At 35.9% G+C, this 23,189-nt stretch overlaps 1 protein-coding gene and 1 pseudogene across 1 annotated transcript; one reads left to right on the forward strand and one right to left on the reverse strand.

Moving 5' to 3' along the window:
• The first annotated feature begins 2,067 nt into the window (after positions 1–2,067).
• On the forward strand, positions 2,068–2,778 carry LOC110698146. The gene has a single exon (XM_021875555.1). The coding sequence runs from the start codon at positions 2,068–2,070 to the stop codon at positions 2,776–2,778; it is 711 nt and encodes a 236-aa protein (XP_021731247.1).
• Positions 2,779–11,635: 8,857 nt separating this feature from the next.
• Positions 11,636–12,527, reverse strand: LOC110698147 (annotated as a pseudogene).
• Positions 12,528–23,189: the final 10,662 nt, after the last annotated feature.

Raw genomic sequence — 23,189 nt, forward strand, 5'->3', positions numbered from 1 at the left:
ATAAAAATATTTTAAGTTACCCTTTAAACTACAAAAGTTATTATTTTTCTAATAATAAATTTTATCTTACCAGAAACTTATAATGTATTAGATTAATCATATTAGCTTTTATGATATGTAATCATGAATCTATAAGAAATTACCATTAAAATAAAATTCAAACCAACCACAAATTAAAAGATACTATTTAATTTAAGTAGTTAAAGTTACCATAAAAATAGTTAAAGTTATCATTAAACTGACCTCGTTTTACAATAAAATTAACGTACACCCACCTTACACAAGACTTATTGTACTTATATTACACGTGCAATAATAAAATATAATACATATACTTAGTTTTAAGAAATTTGTTAATTTATAAATAATTTCATATCATAAATAGTTTTAACCTTATTTGTATAATTTTTCATATCTTATTAACTAATTTATTTGAACTATAATACTGAGCCATTACACAAGCTTAAAAATGTATACAGATTATAAAAAGATATTAGAAATACAATATTAATAAGATAATATGATCATTAAAAACATATACACTTTCAAAATGATTTATAAAATAAAAGTGTAGTTATTTTCGAAAAGAAATACATGTTTATATCTTATTTAATTATTTTTGTTTTGTAAGTCATTTAGGAAAATTTATTTATATTTTTTAATGATTTATATCAAAAAAAATGTTTTCATTCGATAAAAATTATTTTTTAATAATTTAATCCACTTATAAAAGATGTTATATTCGGCACAGTTAATAGGCTCTATGAATGCTTAAATGTATAGATGACACACCCTTATTGTAGACTTGAGGTTTATATGCATACAATTGTTGTTAAATTGAATATAGTGACCCTAATTGTAATATAGTAACCTTATTTATAATATAATAACCTTTATTAAAACTTGTGTGGCAGTTAATATTATTGTGAACCTAAAATACGGCGTTATGTTGAACATAATGACCCTAATTTTAACATAGTGACATTTATTGTTCATATTGACCAGGATATAAAAAATTTCATTTTAAAAAAAATTTCTATGGCCTTTATAATGCCACAATAACTTTTATCTCAACATAATAGCCTTCATTTTAATATAGTGACTTTTTTTTTGTTAACAAAACAATCATAATATCTCTAATATTAGTAGTTCACAATAAATTAGTGTGAACCAGGTCCATTTAAGAGATTGTAAGCCAAGAGAAGCATCACATCTAAAACGACACTAATCTATAGGAGTTATCTACCTAGAGAAAAATAAAACAATTTGAATAAGTTTGCACCTTTTTTTTTTACTCTTTAGGACAAGGTTATGTGTAAGGAACATAGTACAAACCAATCAGGTAGATCAACCTTATCATGGTCACAAGAAGTCTCCTAACACATAAGAACTCTCAAGTGTTGGAAAAAGTGTGCAAGCCCTAAAATTATAACCAACAAGGGGAAAAAAAATTTCATGCCAAGACACTTTCCTAAACCTAAACCTAGACCGAATTTAAAACTTTTGGCAAAGTATGCAAGCCCCAAAATTATAGTAACAAATAAGGAGAAAATAATTTTTCATGCCATGACACTTCTAACAGTTACCCACCCCCTAAGCCTAAAGGACTACTCACAATTTGTAACTACATCTAGAAGATCTACTACTAATAAGCAAGATAACTTGCCATGAACTTGGAAACTAAGTACATAGTAAATAATACGGAAAAGAAACTAAGGCAAGTAAAGAACAATAGGTATAAAAGCATGCAATGAAAGAGTAAGATAAAGAAACAATACTTAAATTGAAATGGAAAGGCTACAATTGTCGTTACACTGAATTGAAAGCTTAAATATATGACTAGAACCAAAACTAAAGTGTGTTACAAAAATATTTACCAATTTACACATGCAAATTCTATAAGAAAAAAAAGTTCTCTCTATGGAAAACCAAGCGAAAGCGAGTGTGAATGAGAATGGAGAAAATCATTCAACTGAAGAAAGGGATCAATTGATCCGATCAAATAAAAAATCCAAACGAAAAATTAATCATCTTATTTTCAATAATGAAAATAATCAATCTGTTGCAATGGAGGATGTGAATATGGGAGAAGCGGATGAAGGAATTCATGCGCAAATGAATGCCATTCCACATCAGACCCCTAACCAACAGGGAAATGGTCAATCGTTTAGAGATATGCTAAAGGGGTTATCAAATAAGGAATCCAACTCCCAAACTATCGTCTCTTTAGAAGATGATGATGAAGATGAGATTTCTGATGTTGAGGACATCTCAGAAGACATCCTGAATGATGATAGGTGCCCTCTCATTCAGTTGTCGAAGGAGGAAAAGAAGATGCTAAGGAAACCATGGAAGGACTCTTTAATCATTAAGATGTTCAGTGGTAGATTGGGTTACATGGGATTAATGAGACGACTGAAAAAGAAGTGGAATATCAAGGGAGAGCTTGCGCTCACTGACATTGGATGTGATTTCTACATTTCTAGATTCACAAATTCTGCGTATTATAATTATGTTTTGACACAAGGACCTTGGCTCCTAGATGACAACTACCTTACAATCAAAAAGTGGATACCAAATATTTTGTCTGATGAAGCTCCAATTAAAGTGCTAACATCTTGGGTGCGTATACCAAACTTGCCCATTGAGTACTTCGATATTAATTTTCTGAACAATATTGGCACAAAGATAGGAAAGATTCTTCGAGTAGACAAAACAACTGCGCAAGCTGAGAGGGGTCAATTCACACGGCTTAGTGTGGAAATCGATCTATCGTAACATTTGTTGTATAAATTCTTGCTTAAAGGGCGTATTTGGAGAATCCAATACGAAGGTATTCTAATGGTATGTTTTAAGTGTGGCAAGCTTGGTCATGTGGAAGAGGACTGTCCTTTGATGAAAATGGATGGGGAAAATTCTTCTATGGTTGTCCATGATAATCCTCATCATGAAAAAAATCATAAGCCTTAGAAGAAGGAAGACTTCGGTTCATGGATGCTTGTTAGGAAACCAGCAAGAAAGGGAAACTCCAAACCGGACAAACCTGTTACAAAGGTGGCTAGGGACAAAGTAAGTGGCACTAAGATGGCAGAGCAAGCAACTCCAGGGGCAGCAAAGATTGGAACAAATTTTGGAAAGAATAAATCTTTCGCAATTAGTGGAGGAAATCTAGGGGGAGGTTCTAGATTTGATATTTTGCACACGCAAGTTAAGGATGATTTGGAACCAAAAAAGGATATAATTAATGAGTTGGAATATATTGTTGAAATCTCTAGTGATAAACATGGAAGTTACACAAATTCTATCAATTATCTTCAAAGTAAATACAACCCCTTCAAGTCAACAGAATCATAAATTAAAAAATATTCCAAATAAAACTACCAAGAAAAGAAAAAAATAGCAACACAAAAGATAGCTACCCCTTTGAAGGAAAGTATGAATATTGCTCCATATTTTGCTGCAAAAAATACAAGGCAAATTTTGCAAGGAAAAGAAAATCTGGAGTTTGCATTCAAAGTTAGTAAGGAAAAGAATTTAGAAGCCACCTCGATCTATGACAATAGAAGAAACAGAGCAGCAATCACAAATCCACATTGAGCAAGCTTTAGCCAACACTTATATATGTCTTAGGCTCCCTCCCCAGTCAAGGTAGCAATACCACCGAAGAAGATATTATGTGTGGATATGCTAATGGATTGACCGTACCTAGCAACTATGTGCCCCCTAATCTATGTGATGGAGATGCAAATGGAATCAATGTTACCACCAATCTCGAACCCCCCTAAGTTGGTGATAACAACAAAAATTCCCATTGAATTTCAGGGTTTGCTGAATCTAATAAGGCTGGCTTATGTGTCATCTCTACCCTCTATACCGTTTGATATGGAAGATAGTATCCCAAATTTGAGTCTAGATTCTTTACCAATTACTTGTATGGTGTGGAATGTGCAAGGTGTAGGAAGTAGAAATTTCATTACTACCCTGAAAGATTTTATAAAAATCAACCAACCTAATGTGCTTACTCTAGTCAAAACACATATAGGAGGCAAGCAAGCAGTCAAAATTGCCTCTATTCTTGGGTATGGTGGTCACACAAGGGTCGATGCAGCTGGATTTAGTGGAGGGATTTGGGTTTATTGGAAAATTAATTACGTGACTGTAAGCCTGATCTTGAAGCATAATCAACACATCACAATGGAGATTTCTCGAGTTGGAGCTTTACCATGCTATTTATCTGTTGTGTGGCAAGTCCCAATCCTACAAAGAGAAAAGGACTTTGGAATGAGCTTAAGAATTTTGCTTCGACTCACAATGAACCATGGCTTCTTATGGGAGACTTTGATGATACAAGATTCCCCTCCGAAAGAAATAAATCTTGCCATGAAACCAATAGAAGATCAGCCTTATTTAATGAATAGATCGAAGAAATGGACCTCTTAGAGGTGGACTTTGCAGGGGCTGCACATACCTGGTCAAGAGGCAAATCTCTCGAGACTAGGCAAAGTGCTAGGCTGGACCGTGCCTTGTGTAATAATCAATGGTCAATCAAGTTTGATAAGGCTTCAATGAGACATCTTACGGCTGTACATTCAAATCATTTCCTCCTCTTTATATCCCCTAATGGCTTTGCTCCTTTTCAAGCTATTCATCACCCATACAGATTCCAAGCTACATGGTTAACCCACGAAAACTTCAAAGATTTTGTAGTTGAAAAGTAGGATAATCAGAGTGATCTCCTGACATCCCTCTTGAAACTCTTAAGTGATTTGCAACGAATCAAGATGTGTTTGGAAATATTTTTAAGCAAAAGCGACAGTTACTTGCGCGGAATGCTGGTGTGAAAAAGAAATTAGCCATCAAGGCTGATCGAGGCCTCATCAAGCTTGAAGTTAAATTGAGGCGCGCACTTAATGAAATTTTAGAAAGGGAGGATCTGCTTTGGTATCAAAAGTCTCGAATCAAAATGTTAAAAAATGGAGATCGCAATACAAACTTTTTCCACTTAAGTACGATTGTACGAAGATGGAAAAATAAGATTGAAGCGTTGAAGGGAGATAATGACCAATGGATACAAGATAAGGTCGAGGTCAGGAACCATGTTGTGCAATATTTTTCAAAATTATTCGAAGAAGAAGGTGAACCTGACCATATTAATCTCCCTTAAGATATATTTCCAGAACTCTTATCACAAGATTGGTCGGCTCTTATTCTTCCATACTCAAAGTTTAAAGTGGAAAGGGTATTTAAAGACATGGATTTCAAGCCTTGTTCTGCCAAAAAAATTGGGATGTAGTGGCTGACACATTGTACAAATCAATCATGCCAATTCTTGAAGGAAAGGGGTTGCCTGAGCATTTAAATGACACATTCATTACCTTGATACCGAAGACTGAACAGCCGGAATTAGCATCACAATTCCATCATATTGGATTATGTAACGTGGCATATAAAGTGGTAACAAAAGTTATTGTGAACCGATTAAATCCTATCCTTCCTCATTTGATCTCTAATACACAAGCAAGCTTTGTGTCGGGGCGTCAAATGACAGACAACATTGTAATTGTCCAAGAAGTCATCCACACAATGAGAAGAAAGCAAGGTGAAAAAGGCTATATGGCGATCAAAATTGACTTCTAAAAAGCCTATGTTTAATTGAGATGGTCCTTTATTCAAGATATAATGGTTCAAATGAACTTGCCCATATTTATGATAGAACTAATTATGGAGTGTGTCACCTCGGCTTCACTTCAAGTTCTATGGAATGGAGAACCATCCCAAAGCTTCAAACCTTCGAGAGGGGTGAGACAAGGTGACCCCTTTTCACCTTACTTGTTTGTGATGTGTGTGGAAAGGTTTTATCAAACAATTAAGAAAGCAATCATACAAAAAAGGTGGAAGCCAATTCGGGCTGGTAGAGATGGGTCGGTGCTTTCTAATCTCATTTTTGCCGATGATATCATGTTGTTTGCGGAAGCAATTGTTGATCAACCCGAAGTAATTCATGATTTTCTTGTAGATTTTGTGAGGCCTCGGGCCAAAAAGTAAGCCTAGCCAAGTCTCGAGTCTACTTCTCAAAAAATGTTGATTCGTATGCTCAATCAAACATCAGTTTGGCTTTCCAAATGGAAGCAACTCAAGATCTTGAGATGTATTTGGGGATGCCAACACTTACAAGCCGGGTCACCAAAGAAACTTTCCATCATCTTTGTGAGAAAATAGATCGCAGGTTGTCGGGGTGGAAGTTGAAATACTTGTCCCTTGCTAGAAGAATAACACTTGTAACTTCTACCTTATCGACTATGGCTATGTATTCAATGCAAACAGCCAAAATCCCTAAGTCCACTTGCGAGACACTTGACAAAAAACCCGTAAGTTTATTTGGGGTGGCAATGATGAACAAAGAAAGGTGCATCTACTTTCATGGGAGATGTTGCAACATCCCAAGGATCAAGGTGGAATTGGGATTCACTCAGCTAAACAAGCGAATGCTGCGTTTCTCACAAAACTAGGGTGGCATGTACTTTCAGAACCAAATGCCCTTTGGGCTAGGGTGCTTCGAGCTAAGTATTGTAAGGGTCGATGTGATATCGACATGTTCTAACCAAAGGCTTGGATATCGAATGTTTGGAGTGGTATAATTGAAAACGCCAATTTCATAGAGAAAGGCATGCGAAAAGCAATAGGGGATGGCACTAAGACCCTATTTTGGGATCATAGATGGTGCATAGATCGACCTCTAAGTGACCTTGTTACACACCCAGTGCCAGATGAATTAGCAGGAGTCACGATTCGAGAGATGTAGGAAGAAGATGTTGGATGGAGATGAAACATTTTTAGCCCTTTTCTTGATGTTGTTACTCTCAAGAAAATTCAAAACCATGAGGTGCGAAAAGGCTCAAGCTTGGGTGACTTGGTGTACTGGAAAGATGGAATTAAGGGGAAATTCACCATTCGCTCAGTCACTTGCATTATGCGCCATGAGACTAGAATGTTGGGATGTTGTTTGGAAAGCTCCAGTCCAACAACGCATTCAAGCCTTCTTATGGTTGGCTTGCCATGATAGAATTCTTGGAAATTTGAACAGATTCAAAAGGAAGCTTACGGACGACCCAAAGTGTTACATATGTGGAGCACAAGAAGAAAGCACTTTGCATATTCTCCGAGACTGCCTTGCGGCAAGAGTAGTATGGAGGACGACCCTCACCCCCTTGATAAGTCAGCAATTTTATCAAGGCAACATTAAATAATGGATTGTTCAAAATATGAAAAATCTGGATCAAGATGATGAAGAATGTTGGGTTACTTATTTTGGGGTCGCTATTTGGTGGATTTGGAGATGGAGAAATTGTTTCACTTTCAATAGAAGAGATGAAATCCCCATCGACTTTGTAGCATTCTTACAGGTGCGTTATGAGGAAGCTAAAAGAGCTCTTAGAGGGTTCCAGGCGAAGAGCAGGGGAATGCAATAAGGAAAAGGCAGATTTTTGTGGCATGGAAAGCTCCAGATTATGGCTGGTACACTTTGAACTGGGACGGAGCTGTGAAGGGGCCTAGGGCCAGCAGGGGGTGGTGCCATTATTCGAGATTACAATGGTAAATTCATTGCAGCCTTCCATTCGAACTTTGGCTACAGCACTGCTTTCAGAGCTGAATTATTGGCTTTAACAAGAGGGTGGGAGTTAGCTCGCAATTTGCAAATTGATAAACTTGAAGTACAGCTTGACAATATTGCGTGTGTCCAGGCTCTATGCAAGAAAGAGGTTCCAAGAGGAGAAAACATTCATGACATCATTTATTGCCAGAAGTTACTTAATGATCCAAGTTGGTGAACCAAAGTAGCACATGTGTTTAGAGAAGGAAATCGAGCGGTGGATTGATTGGCCAACTGTGGAGTCGTTCTTGACTCTTCCTTAGAATATATTTACAATGTTCCGCTTGATCTTGGTCGTATTGTAGAGGAGGATTCTAGGGGCGTGGCTTTACCATGCTTAGTACCTCCGTAGATAGTTTATTTCTTGTTTTTTTTAGTATTTTCTTTTTCCTTTCGGTATTGTACCTCTTTTGAATCAAAAAAAAAAAAAAAATGTTAGGAAATAAAACTAAGAAATACTAAGAAGTAATATATAGGTGCAGTGATACTTGAATAACCTTGTAATATAGGAGTCTTCAAATTTAACTCAAGAAAAGAGCTAGTGACTTGTATGTTATTTACACAAGCTCAAGGGGAATAATCCCAAGAAGGGCTATTAAGTAAACTTGCAATCTAAAATTTTAAGACGCTTCGCATGCATCAAGGGTTAATTTACGTAAGATAAAATAAACTTCTTTATTCCACAATTATGAAATATGACCCGGCCTTTTCTCAAATAAAAAGGATATTTTAAACTACAAGTTAGCTCCCACCATTATGGGGGTTGAGTATCATTAATGATCTAATCTATAAATTATAATTAGATGTATAACAATAAATCCAATCATATAGATACAATATCTTAGTTTTCCTCTCACTTCTATCCACAATCTCAATTACTCAATCCTATCTTGGGCAATTATTATTACTAAATTAAATCTTTTAAAATTAACTTATTCCCAATTTCCCATAGACCAAAAATCACCTTTTCAATTTCTGAAGTAGTCCAACTCTCAATTCAGAGTTGTCTGATAACATTTTATAATCCTGTGTCCCATATATCAACATTGAAACATGAATAATTGTGTTTATTAATCAACCAAAAACAAATAAATTGTGTGGATCGTAATAAGCCGCGAGCGTAAACAAACTTGATCACAAACCACCGAAGGATTTGGCCCTCAAATTTGGCTGCAGCATCGAAAACGATTTTCAAGTATCTGTAATCATGATGTCAATAAAACACAGTTGTCAGACAAACAAGAAAGGCCTTTTAACAGGGGACCTAGTTGGTTTATGACGTGCATACAAAACAATCAATGTCACCCGGCCTGGTGTGGTTTCCCACAGGGACCACGGCATATTAAAATAATATTTTTATTATGTATGCGGTTAGATTATATAAAATAAGCTCTTAGTTATGTGGTATTTTCTCTATCTCATTTGATTTTCCCTTAGTTGTGTCCTAAGCTTTTAAAAATCTTGTTTAAGCTTGTATCAGGATGCTAAGGGTTTGATTTGTTTGCTAACGAAAATGTTTGCTAACATTTTGAATTTAAGTTTGAGATTGATTGGGCTTAAATCGAGATTAATTAAATAATTAGTCATTATTTACCCTTTAGAAAATTACTTTGTATTTCTTTAAGTTTCTACATATCCATAAAATTAAATCTAATATTTTTTTTTCAATCTTTCTATAGATAAAAGCAATGATGAAACTTTATGTCTTTGTATCAAAAAATGAATTGTAATTTAAAAAACGTTTAAGAATAAAAGATAAACAAATATATTCAAAAGTTGCTTTAAGAGTAACAGAGATAATTTTTTTGGGGAGATTACGAGTTTTTACCAAGTTATATTCAAACATGAAAAAATTTATGCACAAACTTAATTCAGTCATTTGCGAGTCAAAGATGATGTTATTCAAGTTTTTCACATTAATTCAAAAAGCCTACAATTATTCCTCTAGCTTGTTTATTAACGTAACAAATGATGGGTTTAATTTTGACCGATTTTGTTAGCGAAGTGTTTGGAAACATATTAGCTCATATTCCTATATATGTAAATAGTGTCAAAATTAAATTGTGTCAAGGACTATTAAGTAATAATAATTGGATGAAGTATGATTGTATGCTAAAAGTTAAACACTAATTTATTGTAAAGGTTGTAATACAGTTTTGATTTTTCACGATTTTGATCAAGAAATATTGAGCAAGGATGGCAATTCTGAATGGATATCCGTAAACCCGATCTATCCGATATAAATAAATGGATGAAAATTCGCTTAAATAGATGAAGAGCGGGTGACAGATCGGGTCGGATTCGGGTGGAGCTCTGTTTCATCCATTACCCTTCCGTCATCCGTTTATCACCCAATCCGCCATCCAACCGAATATAAATTCATATAAATTATTGTTTTTTCCAAGGAAAAATATTAATTTTTCAACTTTAAAATTGGCTAATTTTTATTTTTCTTAATCTTTTATAAATAATGTATGAGAGAGGTAGAGTAGGGGTATAACTATCACCCGCTAGGCATTCAATCCACCCGTTTTAGCCGCGGATGACGAGTGGATCGAATGCGGGTAATGGGTTTTGCGGGTGACGGGTGGATCGGACAGAGCAAATAGTGGATACGGGTGAAGCTTCATCCGATCTGTTGTCATTCCTAACTAACATTAAGGAATTAGGCCCTCAAGTTTAGCCTCAATTTCAAAAATGATTTTTCAGTGTCTGCAACCCAAATGTCGGACATACAAGAAATTAAAGGCCTTTTAATGGAGGATCTAGTGGATTTAAGACGTCCGTCCAAAACAGCCTCACTGGGCCTCGTGTGGGTTTTCCAACAAAGGCCACGGTGCATAAAAATAATATTATAATTATATTGTATGGGGTCGGATTGTATAAAATAAGTAAATAATGAACGTAGTAACAATTAGTATTGCAATAAGTCTTAGCTAAACCCTGGTGCGGCTAGGATAGCTGATCACGCCCTATAATATGAACATATAGTAAAAAAATGTGAATACGTATGTAAAAAAAAGGAACATTCAGGAACAAAAAAATAAACACGTAAAAGAAAAATGAACATTTAGTATTAAAAAGTGAACATGTTAAAAAAAAAATTGATTATTTAGTATATTAAAAGTGAACATGATTATCATATAATCATAAAATTGATGGACCACGACTTTATGAACATTTAGTAAAAAAAAAAAAAAAATTAAACACGTAAAAATAAAATGATCATTTAGTAATAAAAAAACAAACATGTAAAAAAATGAATATTTAGTAATAAAAAATGAACATGTCAAAAAAAAAAAAAAAAACATATGAACATTTAGTATTGTAAAAATGAACATTTATCATACAATCATAGAATAGCTATACCATACCCAATAAAATGAACATTTTATAAAAATATATGAATACATATTATAAAAAAAATAAGGAAAATTTGTCAAGAATAAGCCAACCTTTATTTGATTAACTCAAAATAAGTCGACCTTGTAATTAACTAAAAATAAGTCTACCTTTTAGGGGTATTATCTTTAAATAGGTTAAATGACCAATAACCTATTCAACAAGTCACTATATTTATTTATTTATTTTATTTTTATTTTGTAAAATTTTTCTTACCCCACACAATCACCATCTTTAGTTCTTCACTCTTCAGCCATTCAGCCACCACATCTCAGCAATTAACCTTCACCAGTCAGCACCCGTGCCCAGCTAGTCAACCACCACCACCATCAAGTCGCCACCCACCATGCATCCCTCAAGAAACTCGGCCCCACCATCTCACCCTTCCTCTATGAAATCCACCCAACTACCTCTTGAAGAGAGAGAAAGAGTGAACTGAGGAAGAATGAGAGAATATGAGAATATTTGTTGTGCCTTTCTCATTCATTGAACATCATTATATATACAAGCGTATACTAGGGTTAGGGCTAAGGCAACATTAGTAATTTACAAACTAATTATACATTAGATTATTTACATAATTTAACAAACCCCCGCAGTCGAAATGGGAGGACCGCGAACGCTAAGACTGTCCCGAAAATCATCAAATAAAACCTTAGGCAGACCTTTTGTGAAAATGTCTGCAATCTGGTAATGGGAAGGCACATGTAGGACACGAACTTCGCCTCGTTGAACTTTCTCACGAACGAAATGTAAGTCCATCTCAATATGTTTAGTGCGCTGATGTTGAACCGGATTACTAGAGAGGTAAATGACACTAACATTGTCGCAATAAACCAATGTTGTTTTAGAAATGGATAATCGGAGGCTCAAGCTACAGATTATGAATCCAGCAGGATTCAAAAACAACATTTGCAACCCCTCTGTACTCTACTTCATCACTAGACTTAGACAAAGTAGGCTGGCGTTTGGAAGACCAAGAGATGATCAGATTATCACCAAGAAAAACACAATATCCTGATGTGGAACGACGAGTGTCCGGACACCCGACCCAATCGGCATCCGTGTACGAAAAAATATAAGAAACAGATGACTTATATAAATCTAATCCAAAATCTGTCGTACCTTGAATATATCGTAATATGCGCTTCAACGCATCCATGTGCTTGACTCGTGGTGAGAGCATAAATAAGCAAACCTGCTGAACCGCATAAGAGATATCAGGCCGAGTGAAAGTCAAGTACTGCAGAGCACCACATAGGCGCCGATAAGAAGTAGGATCATCATATAAAGCACCCATCTGAGTGCTCATTTTTCCTTTGGAGTCAACAGGAGTAGTTGTAGGCTTGTAGTTAGCCATTCCTGCTTTTTCCAATATTTCTTGTGCATACTTCTTTTGAGACAAAAATAAACTATTTTTATCCCTAGTAATAGCAATACCCAAAAAATAGCTCAATTTGCCCAAATCCTTCATTGCAAATTCAGAGCTAAGTTGTGAAATAACATGACGTCGAAGAGACTCCGAGGAAGTTGTAAGCACAATGTCATCAACATAGAGAAGAATATAAGCAGTTTCATGACCATGACGATAAATGAACAATTAGTTATCAGATTTGCTATTAACAAAACTGATACGAGCCACAAAATCTGCAAACCGTTGTTACCAAGCTCGGGGTGCCTGTTTCAGACCATATAGTGACTTCCGTGATAAACAGACATGATCAGGTCTAGCGGGACCTTTAAATCCCAAAGGTTGATACATGTACACGGTTTCATTCAAATTACCATGTAAGAAAGCATTCTTAACATCCAATTGATGAATAGGCTATAACTTAGCTAAAGCAATGCTAAGAAACACCCGAATAGTTGTCGACTTAACAACTGGACTAAAAGTCTCATCACAATCAATCCTTTCCATCTGAGTTTTACCGTCACTAATTAGACGAGCCTTATGACGCTCAAAAAAACCATCAGACTTCGTCTTATACCGAAAAATCCACAATGAAAGGATAATATTCACATTAGACGGTCGTGGAACCAAATCCCAAGTACCATTGGCAATAAGAGCATCATATTCTTCCTGCATAGCAATTTTCCAATTATGGTCACGTAAAGCATGAACCGGGTTCTTTGGAACAGGAGATATGGAGGTAGAAGTATGAAGTGTCGCGATATTTTGGGATCGGCTTGACAATGTCGTGCTTACTACGGGTTGTCATAGGATGAGGCAGAGGTAAGGAGGAAGTTGGAGAATAAGAAGAATAAGCACGCTGCGCTGCACCAATTAGGACATCCCCCGCACCATCACCCGTTTGTAACCCGACGGGGGTAGTAGTTGGCGACCGTAGGCCACGCTGCTGAGTAGTGGGGGGTGTCGCACTCTTGGCGAGGGCTGAGTGCTGGCAGACCTGTTGTGTGTGCAAGCTGGGTGTGATAGGGAGGGGAAGGCAGGAATGGAGGGGAGTCCATAGTGTAGCGTAAGGAGGGATAGGAGTTGCGGGCTGGGCAAACTCCGAAAGAAGGTTGTACCGTAGCACAGGAGAGTCAAGCATGCTCAATTCATCCCCAAGAAAATCATAAGTGTGCTTTTGTGGGGTGTGAATTTTAGAGAAAGGAAACACGGTTTCATCAAACCATACGTGCTTAGCAATAATTATTTTCCAACTCGAAATATCAAAACATTTATAGCCTCTATAATTTCTTGGGTAACCAAGAAAAACACAAGGAGATGAGCATGGTTGAAGTTTGTGTATTTTGGTGGAGGGAAACAAAGGATAACACAAGCAACCAAACACTCGAAGATGAAAATAATCAGGGTGTTTTTGATATAAAATTTGAGTGGGAGACTTGCAATCAAGAAGCTTCGTAGGTAAGATGTTATGAAGATACGTGGATATTTCTAGAGCATGATGCGTAAAGGAAGGTGGTATAGAAGCATGGCAAAGGAGAGTACGAACAATGATATTGATTGTTTTTATTTTTCACTCTGCTTTACCATTTTGAGGAGAGGAATATGGACATGAAAACCAAAATGTCCATTGTCACATTGAAATGCTTTAATTTCTTTCTTAAATTGAGTCCGAATATATGTCCTAACACGAAGAAATAGATTATAGACTTCAGACTTGGACGAGATAGGAAAAGTCCATCAGAAATTCGTGTAATTATCAAGAAATGAACATAGTATTTGTGACCAAGCGAGCTAAGAATTGGAGAAGTCCATAAATCACTGTGAATAATATCAAATAGCATAGTAGTATGAGACAAAGAATCGTAAAAAGGCGTTTTTATTAATTTTTCCAAAGGACAAGAATGACAAACATGTTTTTGAGCCTTATTACAATTTATGAGTTTGCTACTACGCAAATAACTAAGAATTGCATTTCCCGGATGACCTAAGCGAGAATGCCACACCCTAGGAGAAACAACTGCAAAAGCCGACGGAATGGAAGAATGGATGACTCGACGATCAATGAATAAAGGATAAAGATCGCCTTGACTATTACATCTTACTATTTTGCTCCCCGTCTACAAGTCCTTCACAAGAAACCCAAAAGGATCAAACTCAATAGACACATTATTATCAGAAGTGAATTTTCTAGCAGAAATGAGATTTTTGACAAGTTTTGGGACATAAAGGACATTTTTGAGTTGAAGTGTGTTTTGGTTCAAGATTTTTTTACCGTAACCTGTAATTGGAACTTTACTACCATCACTAACAATAATTGCATTTTGACTACAATGTTTCAAAGGAAAATATGTAGATAAATTACCTTGAGAATTTGTCATGCGAGAGGTAGCACCGGTATCCATGTAGTAATTAGGATCCATCAACGACATTGTATGTATAGCTTGATCTATATCAGTCGGAGTGTAACCCGAAGAAGAAGGTGGACCCGACATAAAATAAGCCTGCTGCGGACGCGGCCAAGAACACCTTGAGAAGCAGGCTGCTGATTCGGCCTTGGAGACCAAGAAAGTGGGCCTGGGCCCTGACTTGGATACGAACATGGTGGGATTTGCCAACGAGGCTGATTCCAGTAGCCCCAATATTGCGGTTGAGGTGGGAACATCCAACCTTAGCCCTACTGCTGCTGCGACGCACTGCCTTGGTGATGCTGCTGTTGCGGCTGATTATTCCGGCCACCATTCTCGACGGCAGACTTGCCCTTTCTTCCACCCCCTTTGCCCTTATTACTCCTGCGACCACCAATGCAATTGTTAGCACTTTGAAAATTTACAGAATTTTATGCTTGTTCTCCGCTTGGTTTTTGAAGCGTGGATGGTGATTGAGAAACATGAGCCTCTTCATGAGATTCAACAGCAAAATCAGCAGCGTTGCCCTGTTCCTCACGTTCAAGCATTGATCTCAAAGTTTCAAAAGTGGGCAAAGGATTGAGATGCCGTACAGAAGTCCGAAAAGGCTTGTATGTTCCTCCAAAAGCCCTTTCAAGAGTTGAAGCGCCATCCTATTGTTCGAGACCTTGTCTCCAGCATTCCTCAAACTATCAGCTAGGGTTTTGAGGCGAGTATAATAGGGTTTCACACCATCAAATTGGTCGAGCTTGGTGTTGGTGAATTGCGCATCAAGATGTAATGCTCGGGTCGACTTGTTATGAGAAAAAAATTCTTCAAACGTTTCCAAGCATCAATAGCCTTGCCATCGAGATCGATAATGAAATTAAGAAGGTCAGTGGAAATAGTATTGTAAATCCATTGACGAACAATGTCATCAAGTCGTTGCCATTGAGGTTTATCATAAATTTTAGGAGCCTTTTCTTTCTCATTAACAACAGGTGGAATGATATGATCGAGGACCAAATTTGTGCGGCAATGAAGTACGAACAAGGTAGACCAAATGTTGTATTGAGTGCCATCATAATCAAGAACTATAGGAATACACTAGATTATTTACATAATCTAACAAAGAACAAGGAAGCATGGGTTTGGCTGACGATTTGGCGGGGGAAAGAGAAAAGGGCCGACATTGAGGAGGATAGGGGGATTAACAGCCAGTCAGGAAACAATTTGACAGGTCGAATACCGCCTCAGCTCGGGCATCTTTCATCTTTAGAAACCATGATTCTTTGGTATAATGTGTTTGAAAGGAAAATTCCTAGAGAATTTGGTAATCTTACCAATCTCAGGTACTTGGATTTGGCTATTGCTAATCTAGGCGGCGAAATCCAAGCTGAATTAGGTGGGTTGATTCAGTTGGATACACTTTACTTGTATAAAAACAATTTGGTAGGCAAAATTCCTTCTACAATTGGTCATCATTCATCCTTAGTTTCACTTGATTTGTCTGATATTTTATTATCAAGGGAAATTCTAGCTAAAATAGGTGAACTGAAGAACTTACTGCTAATAAATCAAATGTTTAACAAGTTATCAGGTTCAGTCCCTTCTAGGATTGGTAAATTACCTCATTTTATTTTAACACTTGGCATAATTAACTCAAACAACCGGTTATTAATAATTTTTTATAAAAGAACAACTTTTATTTTAACATTTGGCATAATTAACTCAAACTACCGGTTACCCATAAAACCACAGGTCACGACTCATTTTGGGATAATATCATATAAATATCGACTTATTTTTAGTTAATACAAAGGTTGACTTCTTTTTAGCTAACAGAACAAAGGTTGGCTTATTCTTGACAAATTTAACACGTAAACAAAAGAACACGTTTACAAAAATTATGAATATTTAGTATATTAAAAATGAACATGATTTTTATATATTCATATAGGTTCAAATTCATCGTATATAATAATTAACAAAAAATAAAGATAAAATATATTATTAAATTATGTTCATTTTTTATATATTAATGTTCATTTTTAGTGTACTAAATGTTCATTTTGAACAAAATGTTCAAGTTTAAATTACTGTATGTTCAAATTTTTTTTTATTTACAGAACACAAATTCGATTGTAATTATTTTAACACTAAAAATTTGAATATCCACCTTAAATCTAATCTTGGTTCATCATAGAGACAATAATTATCGATCTATAACATAGTAGATTAGGAATCACAAATGCAAAATTGATAAAAATCAACAATTTTACAACATTCACATATTTATAAATTTTCTTTTTTTAGAAAAAAAACTCAAAATTACCTCAAGTTTCGCGATCATGACGAAGATGATGATGATGATGGAGGATGCTACAATGGTGACAAATTGGAGAATATCCAAATTAGAAGGACAAAGAAAGTGTTTAACTCTATCAATTTTTATCAATGTGTTTGAAAGAAAGTGAGGTAAAAAAGAAAATTAACTTATAAAAAAGGAAAAATTCATGGCAATAATCCGACCTTTAGCCCATTCTTTTTTAATAATCCGACCTTTCGATTATTATTTAATAATTCGACCTTTGGGGGTCGTTAATTTTTATTGGTCTCATTTGACCACAAACCGGTTGAAGAGGTAATTTTTTTTTTTAAAGTTTAATTTACACGTGTCACAATTTGATTTGTCCAAAATTTAAAAAAAATTAAAAAAAAAAAAAAACCACACTTGCCACCACCTTCCCCACTACCCCTACCACCATTCCCTCTCCTCCTCCTCTTCACGCAGCTCCCCTTTCCCCCAGCCTAGAAATCAGTCGACTGGCGTCCATCTCACCCACCGCTGGCCGAACCACCCCCTATTACTCCGACCTCCCCTTAACCGTCGCCCCACCCATCCAAACGAACCCTAACCCGCGAAAATCGCAACCAACCTCCACCTTCCCTCACCGCAACCCCTTCCCGACCACCGCAGCCCCAAAACCACCCTTACCATGTTTTCCGGCCCCCATGAACCCTACTCCCCCACCTAACACCACCAAATGGGTTGCTGTGGTGGCAGTGAGGGAGCGAGTGAAGGAGATGCGGGGGCGGGGGTGGTTCGGTTTGTAGGTGATGGTAGGGCAAGAGCAGGGGGAGAGGGAAGGGGAGGTAGGCCGGCGGCCGTCGGCGCACCTGCTGGAGCAGGTACCGGCGGCAGGGGACTGGCCTGGGCTGGTGGCTGTGCTGGCTCCCTGGTGGCTGGCTGTTTTATTTTTTTTTTTTTGTTTTTTTTTTTTTGTTTTTTTGTTTTTTTTTGTTTTTGTTTTTTTTGTTTTTTTGATTTTTTTTTTAATATTTTTTTTTACCATTCACAGACCGCCACGTGTCATGTAACCTGTTATAACAGGTTACATGACCGGTTGAGACCAATAAAAATTAAAGACCCCCAAAGGTCGGATTATTAAATAATAATCGAAAGGTCGGATTATTATAAAAAAAATGGGCTAAAGGTCGGATTATTGCCATGAATTTTTCCTATAAAAAAAGGGGAAATAAAAAAGAGGAGAGAGAAAATTTCAAATTGAGAAGAAAACAAAGGAGAGAGAAAATTAATAGAGGTAAGAAATAAGAAGAAAGAGAGTTAAGATATAAAGAAGGAAAACAAAAAAACGTATGTTCATTTTTGAATTACTATATGTTCATATATGGGTGCAGTGGTGAAGCTAGCTTAGCTACACAAGTGTGTAGCTAAGAATTTGTGTTAGTATTGCGATCTAAGCTTTTAGTTGTGTGGATCTACGTAGAGCTGTCAATTCAAGTGTTTAGGTCGGGTTAGTAAGGTGGATCGAGTTGGGTCTACTTTAATTTATGTCATGTGCTATTTTTGTGTCCATATAAATTTATATCTGGTTGGTATTTGTTCAGATCTATTTCGAGTCATATGAGTTACTTCTGTTTTGTGACATTTCTAATAAAAATTAAAAATACATAAATTTTGACAAGGTAATGAATTTGTATACTCTGTATAAATTTAAATGAAAATGTCATATTTTTTACTAGATATTACAATAATTCCAAACATTTGTTTTCCTTATATATTTTCATTATTACATCTTATGTGCTAGACTGCTAGCTATTTGTTAAATACGGGTTTGGGCCACACCCGCTAACTAAGAGAGAGAGTCCACTTCACATGTCCAAAGGAGGTTTCATCCCAAAACCATATGGCAATAGGAGATTTAGCTCCTTAGCCTTATAAAGTGTTTAACTCTCTCAATTTTTATCAATGTGGGACACTTACATGTGTTATTTACTAAGAAATGGACTATTTGTGAGAATTGTATGAGTTACATAATCACGAAGCTTGACCGAAGGATATTTTTCTCGCATGCCACGACCCATTTTGGAGTTATTAGATTCAATGGCCTGCTTGTATCTAGCTAATCAGAATTTGGAGTGGGCTATGAATCAGTGTGCTCCGCACCCCCCTATGGCTCGTAGTTATGCACTGCAGGGTTGTTGCGGGGGCTGCTGTCTGACTAGTGCTTGCGGGCGTAGCACTTCTTGCATGCTGGGCAGTAGCACCTCATTGTGCTGCTTGACTCTGGCCTGTGGACAAAGCTGTACCAGCGGGCTGGGCAGTGGTGTCGTGGATAACAACCACTCCCATGCCTTGCTTTCCAAGAGCACCAACCTCGACTCCTTCACCAACATGTCGAGGTGCATTTTTTTCATCCATGCCTATGTTCTCCTCTTCACCCACAACAACTTCCTCACTACCTTGAATTGTTACATCTTGGTGTGGTATAATATTTTTAGGAATAATGTATTCCTCAAAATCTGCATCAACTTCCACATTTGTTGGTACAATGCTAGCCGGAACAATGTTCGAAGACTTCGAATCAATAAAAGGAAACACATCCTTACAAAATTTAACATCATGGGAGACAAAAAATTCTTTTGTATCAAGATAAAAAAGATTCCACCCTTTCTTTTCGAAAGGATATCTGACAAAAACACATTTTCTACTTCTACTAGCAAACTTGTTCCCATTTGTCTTTTGATTATGAGCAAAACAAAGACACCCAAACATACCAATAGTGTTGTAATTAGGGGTTGTGCCAAATAAAATTTCATATGGTGTTTTATTTTGTAATAAGGGAGAAGGAGTACAATTAATTAAATGGGCGGCTGCAAGAACACTCTCCCCCCCCAAAAATTAATCGGCAATTATTGGCCTGAAATCTCAAAGCTCCCCCTACATTTAAAATGTGATGGTGTTTTCTCTCAACCCACCCTTTTTGTTTTGGATTTCCAACACAAGAAGTTTGGAACAATATACCCATGGCAGAGAAAAAATCACGTAAATAATTAAATTCAATTCCATTATCACTTTGAACCACTTTAATTGTTTGAGAAAATTGTCTGTCAACCATTGCAACAAAAGACATAAACATACGAAACACCTTAGTTTTATCAATGAGCAGATATATCCAAACAGTTCAAGAAAAATCATCAACAATAGTAAAAAAATATCGAGCTCCACAAGAAGAGGGAAACCTATATGATCCCCACAAATCACAATGTATTTTCTCAAATAATCAGAATGTCTTGTTCTTACTTAAAGGAAATTTGTCTCTAGAGTGTTTGGCACGAAAACAAACCTCACATGCTATATTTAAACTACCCTTACAATTCCCAATCGAGGAAGAAGTTTTACCACTTTTTTGGATGGATGACCTATTCATTTGTACCACAACTTCAATGTAGAAGAAGACTCATTTACTGAAACATGTTGTACTGAAGCAGAGTCGTCGAAGTAGTATAGTCCATCTCACCTAACACTCGTTCCAATTTGCTTCCTCGACTGGTTCTGCATAAAACACGTAGAAGAATTAAATTGGACAGTACAACACATTCCATAAATCAATTGTGAAACTGAAATAATCAAATTACAACTCAATTTTCGATGACAAGCGAGCCGAACCCTCTTCACTCACCATCACCGATTTACCATTCGGAAGCCCAACTGGACAAAATGTTACTTTGTGAGTATCAAACAACCACGAATCATGACAAGTGACATGCATGTCTAGATGCCCCGGTATCAACGATCCACCTCTTGGTATCAAACTTTCTTTATGAATTTTGGTATTGCCTATAAGACTTTCGGCCGAGAAAACATAAGAATATTCATTATTAATGCTAATTGCTCCAAGGTCTGCAGTAGCTAGTGTAATTTTAGGTGTTAATGGCAGTGCTTGATCAACATCCATTGTTATGGTTTAGATTTATCCTGAGCGACTGATACCATGTAGAAATAAGAAAAGGGCTTGAAAGCTTATCTTAGTGACTTCTTTCATATGAAAGATCTTGGCTCTCTGAAATATTTTTTTGGTATTGAGGTAGCTCGTAGTTCTTCACGTCTATTTCTTTGTAAAAGAGAATACACTCTTGATATCATATACGAAGTCGACCTATTGGGTGCTAAACCGGTCAATTTTCCTATTAAGCAAAACCACAAGCTTAGTCTAGCTAGTGGAGATTTGCTATCTGATCCCGAAGCCTAGCAGAGACATGTTGGTAGGCTGATATATCTTGTAGTCACTCGGCCGGATTTAGCTTATTTAGTTCATATTTTGTCTCAGTTTATGCGGGAACCTGAAACTGAGCATTGGGAAGCAGCCTTAAGGGTTGTTTGATATTTAAAAGGCACTCCTGGTCAGGGTATTCTCTTAAAATATGATAGTGACTTAACTCTGCAGGGTTGGTATGATTCTTACTAGGCCGCGTGTCCTATTACACGTACATCTTTGACTAGATGGCTTGTGTTTCTTAGTCACTCTCCTATATCATGGAAAATCAAGAAACAAAACACTGTTTCTCGATCTTCAGCAGAGGCAGAGTATTGTAGTATGCAACACATAAAAAGTTATACAGGCTTCCCATATTACCATTCTCCATTGTGTAACAAATTTGAGTTGTCCATCATCGTAAAATGTAAATGCTGTAGATTACAGGGAGTTTGCGCAAAGTTGGAGTTTTTTCAATAGTGTATCTAGTTAAAGACATACTGAACTACTAAATTCTGAAGAATATAATTATTTTAGTGTTATGATAGTCCATGTTAGGGTTTCTGCTTATTTGGCCTTCGTCATTCATGTGATTGTACTGGTAATTAGCAACTGATAGATTATACATAATCTATCAGCAACAACTTTGGAATTACTGTTGTGCTGGAGATTGACTCATTGAGAATATTGAGATGTTCACGTTCGGATCAATTGTTACGCATGAATGGAGAGTTTGGTAGCTTGAAGTTTTTTTCTTTAAGAGGTACCTTGAAGTTGGAATTTGTTATATACATCCGGGTGCACTATACACCCAACTGACCCAAGGTGAGTTTTTACTTTCATTTTATGATTAAATGAAACAATCACCAAAATGAGAACATATTCATGGGTGTACGGTGCACCCGGCTATATATAACAATTTCTCCCTTAAAGGGTGATTCTATGACAACCATAATTTTTTTAATTGGACGGTTAAGATTTAATGAAATTTAAATTATATTTGTATGTTAATGTTAATTAAAGATCAATTCAATTATTTCCTAAAGAAGATTTTATTTATCTTCTAATTTTTAATTTTATTAATAATAAACACTAAAAAAATAAAAAATTGGAGTAATTAATTTTCAAAATTTTAGATTGAGTTCCTGAAATAAGGAAAATGAATTTTAATCACTTTTAACATTTAAAAGTAATTCAAAATTATTAAATCATAGCCGTCCAATTTTTAAAATTGTGGTAGTCATTTTTCAAATGACTACTATATAATTTTCATACCTTGAAGATTTTATTTCATATTTTAATTTTTTTTAGTAGGTAATTTGGTCGCAACGTGAAGGCATTTTATCAGATTGAAGTCTATCACAAGTCAATTTGACCCGCGTATGTGAAAGGCCTCTTGAGAGTGGGTGTTTTTTTGAAGTTAAGATATACTCATATAACTAGTACTTCATTTTTTTAGTGTAACCTTTTAATTTTTGAAAATTCTACAACATTCATTTGAAAAATGATACTACCACAATTTATATAATTGGACGGCTTTGATTTAATGATCTTTGAATTATTTTTAAACTCTATATTTATCTAAAATTCATTTTCCTTATTTTAGGATTTCATTTTAAAATTTTGAAATTATTTTTTGAATAAAGATTGATTTATATATAAAAAGTCATATAACATCTACAAAGAGATTTAAATCTAATAAATACATGACAATTGAATCAAATAAAAACATCCTTTCAGCGAAGCTACGATCGTTGTTGCAAATCGCACATTCTTCATAC

Source organism: Chenopodium quinoa, unplaced genomic scaffold (genome assembly GCF_001683475.1).
Source record: "Chenopodium quinoa cultivar QQ74 unplaced genomic scaffold, ASM168347v1, whole genome shotgun sequence".
In the NCBI taxonomy this organism is placed as follows: Eukaryota; Viridiplantae; Streptophyta; class Magnoliopsida; order Caryophyllales; family Amaranthaceae; genus Chenopodium; species Chenopodium quinoa.